Here is a 6,463-nt window from a genome sequence, read left to right as displayed (position 1 = left end):
AGGATATTGGATTCCAGACAACGTAAGTTCAACTTCACGACGAAGGGACCGCTGGTTGTCAACGAACATTTCTCAATTTCAGAACCAATTTCAACTTCACAACGAAGGATATTGGACTCCAGACAACGTAAGTTCAACTTCACGACGAAGGGACCGCTGGTTGTCAACGAACATTTCTCAATTTCAGAGCCAATTTCAACTTCACAACGAAGGATATTGGACTCCAGGCAACGTAAGTTCAACTTCACGACGAAGGGACCGCTGGTTGTCAACAAACATTTCTCAATTTCAGAGCCAATTTCAACTTCACAACGAAGAATATTGGACTCCAGACAACGCAAGTTCAACTTCACGACGAAGGGACCGCTGGTTGTCAACGAACATTTCTCAATTTCAGAGCCAATTTCAACTTCACAACGAAGGGTATTGGACTCGAAACAACACAATTTGGCTCGAGAGTAGATTTCAACTCCACGACGGAGGATATCTAACTCGAAGCCAAACTTCACAACGAATGACTCATACTCAGAATCTTCCAGTTTTGACTCAACCTCACGACAAGGGAATCATTTCATGATCGAATTTCAACTCTATGACAAAGAATAGTTGATGTGGACGAAATTTGTGTCTTTTAATCTTTGCTCTATTGTCGTTACACGAGAATGAGCAAAGAGGGGCAGCTGAAGACACTCAATTTCGTCTGATGCCTATTAATATTATTAGATAATATTACAAGTTATATGATTATATGTATAGTGTTATTAATCTTATTATTTCAATCTTATACAGGTCCAAATGTTCCAACAGTCTACTATGGCCCAAACCCATACACGTAACCCAGTTGGAGTTAGGGTTTCCAGAAACCCTAGCAGCTTCCCTCCTTAGCGCCGCAATCCTTGCCTCACGAGTCCTCGCCACCCACGCTTCCCTCAGCCGATCTTCTCGGCGCCATGAAATCCTCAACCTCATCAACATCACGCGTGAAGCAAGAACAAATCATAAGAGAAGACAACAAGCATTAGGATTCTAGTGAAGATAGGATTCTAAATATAGTTTTCTCTTTATACTATAAATAAACATGTAAGTCTCACGAGAGAGGGGTCAGATTACGGGGAGACACAAAAAAATACTGGAAATTACACAGTACCGAAAGGGCAGTTCAAGGGTGCTAGCCCTTCCTTGACTGTAACCGACTCCCGAATCCGACACATCTCTGGTAAGACGCAGATCAGGTAAGAAATAGGGTATCCGATCAACCCATTTATTTTTAAATAAATGATCGGTGGCGACTCCAATCCATTTTCCTAAGTCGAAGCCCAATTCCGGGGCCCAACCGAAAGGCGGTTGCGACAGCGGCCAAAATATACTTTTTCCATTATCTTAACCATAAACATTAGAATACAAAAGGACTAAAGTTGAAAAAAAGCCAATTTAGGGGGCCACGTCCCATGCTATCCCCTAGATTGGCCTCTATTTTTAGCCTTTTTAAAATTTAAAATTTTAAGCTTAAGTAAACAGTGGTTATGAAAATATATTATGTGAGATTCTGTTTTAAAATTTTATATCATGCATAATTATAAATTTAAACTCTCTAATCTAAACATTTTAAACCTCTTGAATAATAATTTTATTATTTGAGTTAAGATTGAAATTTTAATTTTTTTTATAAAAAAAATATACTGATTAAAATTAACTAATTTAGAGTATAATGATTGAATTCACATTTTACGTATAGTACAGGGAATAAATACAGAATTTAACGAAGTTAAATATATAAAAATATGCGAAAAAATTTCAAACTTAAATTTGTTAGTCAAAAGTCAAATTCTAATGAGATTTTGCCACCTCCTGGTGGGGCCCAGCCATAGCTGTTATAGATACTACGTGGCACCTTCTCGATCGCTCTCTTTTATATATTTTACACGCCAACCGAGTACTATTTCATTTATAATCAAAATTTATAAAATTTATTTTAAATTAACTGATTACTAAATTACATATTAATAATTATATAAAAATATATCGCGCACGAGGAAAATAAAATAAACTGTAAATGAAAAGCGAAAATAATAATAAAAATGTCATAACATTGTCGTTAAATTTTAACAGCAAAAAAATGACATTTTTATAAAAATATTTAGATCGATGACTAAAATAGAAGTAATAAATTATTGACTATTAGTGCAATTAACCCTTAAATTATTAAAAGATGTTATCATTGTGAAATTGAACTTACTATAAGAGTTGCCAACGGTTCAAGTAATTATTTGGGAATGAAACCAAGCATATTCCATATATGAAGTGCTGAGAGAAAAATACATTTTTAAAGTAACAATCACAAGAAATTTGTATAACTCGACTAGAATTAAATATTATAATATAAAATAGACGAACTGATAATTAAAATATATCCGAATTTTCGAACCTATATTTAAATAAATATGAACATAACTTGCACATAATTAATGATGGATAAAGGGAGGGGCAATAGGGAACAAGAGCTAGTGGAAACATAAAGAGAAAATTATTGGAACGGTTGTCCAAGGCAAATGGGGTTGCAATCATCATAAATGGCTAAGCTTCCACCTAATCACCAACCAACCAACAATATATGAATTTCTTATTATAAAGTATTAGTAACATATGGTGGAAATGATTCATCCATCATAAGGTTATACGGGCATGGATGCATGTCCATAATGCACATGGGCATAACATGTAATGTCTTCTTCCAAACAGATTCACGTGATATCAAGATGCATGCATGCCCTTATATAGAATAAGCCTTTTAGCAAGTCTAACAACACTTTAATTAATGCCTACTTTGTCACAATAGAAATCAAGATAATTAAGAGGAATTTCTCATCCGAGAAACAACTCGAAATACCGTCTTTGCCGCAATGAAACCGCGTTCGATTTCTTATTTAAAGATCATCTAAGAGCGTTCATCTTGTTCCTGAGATAGTAAAGCTTAGCCCTTCTCACTTTCTTCTTGTCCAACACCTTTATCTCCTTTATATTTGGGGAATACCTGTCATCCATTGTCACTCGATCTTGTTAAAGTAGTATGTTCAAGATATAAGCAATCACAAGTTGTGTTTGAGCACCTATATCCGATATAAATATGTGGATATGATCCTCTAAGGATTCTCTAAATACATGAGAAAACATGAAATAAATTGAACCCATGTCCGGTACATACTGTTACTTGACACTCACACTTGAGTCCGAATAACATGAGATTAGAAGAACTAGAAAACGCTTTCAGACTTCTTTCCATAGAAAATTACTTGTGAATCGTTTCAAATAGAAAGAAAGTGAAAGGCATTAGGATTTAGGATCTTATGAGAAATCACAAAAAATCACCTAGAAATCTTGGGTATCAATTGTCATAAACAAGCCTATTAGTAAGTTGATCCACGAGATTAAAGGGATAGAGGGCATTTTATTCAGAAATAAACCAGAAAAGACTCTCATGACTGAACCCATATCTCTGAATCGGAGGATGAAGTTAAAATTAAAATATTGATAAGGGGAGCTGGTTTCTAGTTTAGATCAAAAGCTTCGTGCATGTCTTATGTTTATTGCAGAAGCTCTTAAAATCGATAGAGTTGAACAACAAAAAATCCTATACCGAAACTGGCTTTACCGAAAAGGTTGTTGGGAATGTTAGATCAGACAAGCGTGCTTAAAACAACAATGAGAATGCAACTTGAGAAAATTGGATGTCAGCAAAAACTACAAGAAAACTTTATTCTTAACGCTTCACAATACATCTTTAATAGCGGAGATGCTCTTGAAAACACAACGAAACAGACACTTTTTACAGTGAGTTATACATTCTTTTATCATATCTTTAATAACATACATACTAAACTATTAGTCCAAAGAAATGTTAATTATTGGAGAAACCTTTGTTTCGGAGCAGATCTAATCGACACAATAAATATTTCTTAATGCTAAGTATTTCGTTAATATAGTCAACCTTAATATTATAACACAACCAGTGACACAACTTCTCGGTATTTTACCTACGGGTAATCTGGTAAAACAATAGCATGCTTTCTTTCTAAGTTGATAAATCAAATCTTAAATAACATACTTTTTGAGGGAAGAGCATAAGCTTGAATGTTACTTACAATGGGAAGAGAGATTCAACCCCAACTCCGGCTACCATTCTCCGTATCCGGAATGTAGTATTCAGGCCAGCATTCCGTCTCGCGATAACAATGCCTTTTATTGTTGAAAGGCGCCGCTTGTTTTCAGGTACTTCCTGCACCCACCAACAGCACATCAGTTACCTTGACCCGCTCAAAAATATGTTAACAATCACATGTAGAAATAACACCTCAAATGTTGTAAGTCGTAACATTTCATACCACTTTGAGTTGCACAATGTAGCCAGGTTTTATCTCAGGTACATCCCTTTGCCTCTTCACTTCCTCCACTGCTTCCTTGTCCACAATCTGCAAACATGTAATTCACACAATTCAAAACCAGAAAGAATTAACTCAGTGGATTCACATATGCATCCTCATTGCGACCATCAGGTCTTTGATTCGAATAAAAACCGGAAAACAACATTACAAAGGGAAAAAGGAGCATTCCTGCATTATGTGCTTGGCAGTTTTATCAAGTCTCTTAAATTTAATTCGAGTCGGCACATCAGGGAAAGGCTCGGAAGAATGCATATTCGGAAAGGCAGCTGTTGTCATATATATGCTTGAAGATGAAGACATCATTGCAGCCAATGGAGACAAAACTGGAACTGAACAAACGCCATTTGCTTGGGATACGAATGTTGTCTGCTAAAAAAAAATTGCAAGTTTGAAAAGACAAGTTTACCTCAAAATTAGACTTACAAAAACATGAGAAACAACGTGAATTGGAAAATTTCAACCTAGTAACATTCTAACATGCATATTGTACTTTTTAAAAAATAGAAATAAAATTGACATTTTGAAGCAAGAAAATTACTTAAGCAACAAAACCCTGAAAAATTAAAGCAAAGAAAAAGAACCCATACTCCTAGAAACTGCAGGAGGTGATTATTGGGAGATTTTATTGAGTTGTTGGTTCCTTGGACTGCATTGCTGCTACTTTGAGAAGGCAGATAAGCTTTTGCTGAGGATTTGAATTGAGCACGGTTCCATCTGGGAAAACCTTGTCGTTGACCCAAACGGATACTCCCACCAATGAACGACTGCATTCTAGCTCCTCACACCCCGTTTGGTTGATGAGAAAACTCGAGGAAGTGATGGGGAAAAAAAAAACGAAATTCCGGCAGGCCAACAAGCCCTCTGCTCAAAACCCTACCAGAGCGAACAGAGGTTAGTAATCAGACTGTGTTATGACAAATATACCCCTAATTTGGTATAGAATTTGCTGGATTGGACCTGTTGTTAGTCCAAGTACTTTCACTATACTAGCATGCTCAGCCCAGCCCATTACTTTTTTCTAACTCAAACATAAAAAAGGGTTACTAAATGTTTAGGGTGTTTGTATTTTAATCATTAAATTTTTAAAACTTGTAATATAATCATTTCATTTTTAATTCACTATTATTATAGTCACTACTGTCAGTTGCGGTTAGAAAAAGATGGTGCAGCACATTATCTTCTTCCTCTCTTATCTTTTTCTTCCATGGTTGAACATTTCTCTCTAATGTCTGATTTTGAGCCTATGGTTAACTCCTCATCATCGTTCTCGAGTTAACTCACGACGAGTTTCATGAATTAATTCCTAACATAACTCAGTTCCATACTCGTAAAACTTTGACAATACCGAAAATGAACTTTAGAAATATTAAAACCACAACGACCATTAAAAGACTATCAAAACATGATTTAGCACACGTTACAATATTTCACGAAGAACACATGCAGTATATGTCAAAGATTTATTAGCACAAGCACAAACAGATTGAAGAGTAGCAACACACTTATCTAACCATTGTCTTCAATCATTCAATGGGTGTGTTTTTATTAGGTTATATTTAAACACTTGAAAAGTTACTGTGAGATTTAATAATTCAAATCTCACATTGATACGATATTAAATTTTTAAATATATGTATGTTGAATGATTGAAGATGATTGCTATATAACGTAGATTGTTACCAATATGGGATTTTGTGTTTTTTCCTTTTGGATAATCTTTTTTCTTATTTTCTTTTCATTTTGATCATCGAAAAAATCGTGTATAGCTCAAAACCTTAAAAATATAATTCTTCAATTGCATCCTTTTAGAATCCTTCCACAGCAATAAAATTGTGTATGTAAAAATACGTATACTTATTTGTACCTTTCCTGAATTTTAGTAAAAAAAAAACAATAAATAATTAGAAATAAGTGTTATTCTAATACTTAATTTTAAAAAATTGTATTTACAGATTAAAAAAACCTTTAACTATGGTTAAATTCTCATCTAAGTTGTTATTATTAGCATTATTATTAAATTGGTT

The 6,463-nt window shown here is 34.4% G+C and overlaps 1 protein-coding gene across 2 annotated transcripts; it reads right to left on the bottom strand.

The window, feature by feature from the left end:
- Positions 1 to 2,746: 2,746 nt before the first annotated feature.
- LOC120151947 (50S ribosomal protein L19, chloroplastic-like) lies at positions 2,747 to 5,317 on the bottom strand. Of its 2 annotated transcripts, none has more exons than XM_039164250.1 (5): positions 5,027 to 5,317; positions 4,608 to 4,808; positions 4,380 to 4,466; positions 4,140 to 4,273; positions 2,747 to 3,031 (listed from the first exon to the last, which is right to left on the bottom strand). In XM_039164250.1, the coding sequence occupies exons 1-5, from the start codon at positions 5,207 to 5,209 to the stop codon at positions 2,932 to 2,934; spliced, it is 705 nt and encodes a 234-aa protein (XP_039020181.1). In that variant the 5' UTR covers positions 5,210 to 5,317; the 3' UTR covers positions 2,747 to 2,931. The 2 variants fall into 2 exon arrangements, with proteins under 2 accessions (XP_039020181.1, XP_039020183.1); XM_039164252.1 differs by having other exon boundaries at positions 4,608 to 4,805.
- Positions 5,318 to 6,463: the final 1,146 nt, after the last annotated feature.

The sequence above is a fragment of the Hibiscus syriacus genome, unplaced genomic scaffold (genome assembly GCF_006381635.1).
Source record: "Hibiscus syriacus cultivar Baekdansim isolate YM2019G1 unplaced genomic scaffold, ASM638163v2 tig00111071_pilon, whole genome shotgun sequence".
NCBI classification, from domain to species: domain Eukaryota; kingdom Viridiplantae; phylum Streptophyta; class Magnoliopsida; order Malvales; family Malvaceae; genus Hibiscus; species Hibiscus syriacus.
This window is presented reverse-complemented; position numbering and strand designations above follow the sequence as displayed.

What these genes read in the sequence shown, in the direction of transcription:
- LOC120151947 (XM_039164250.1), bottom strand. Translation starts at nt 5,209, where the DNA reads ATGCAGTCGTTCATTGGTGGGAGTATCCGTTTGGGTCAACGACAAGGT. An exon ending in ACCTCCTGCAGTTTCTAGGA is followed by an intron (nt 4,809 to 5,026) that starts GTATGGGTTCTT and finishes ATTTTTTTTTAG; the next exon opens with CAGACAACATTCGTATCCCA. An exon ending in ACATTGTGCAACTCAAAGTG is followed by an intron (nt 4,274 to 4,379) that starts GTATGAAATGTT and finishes TGGTGGGTGCAG; the next exon opens with GAAGTACCTGAAAACAAGCG.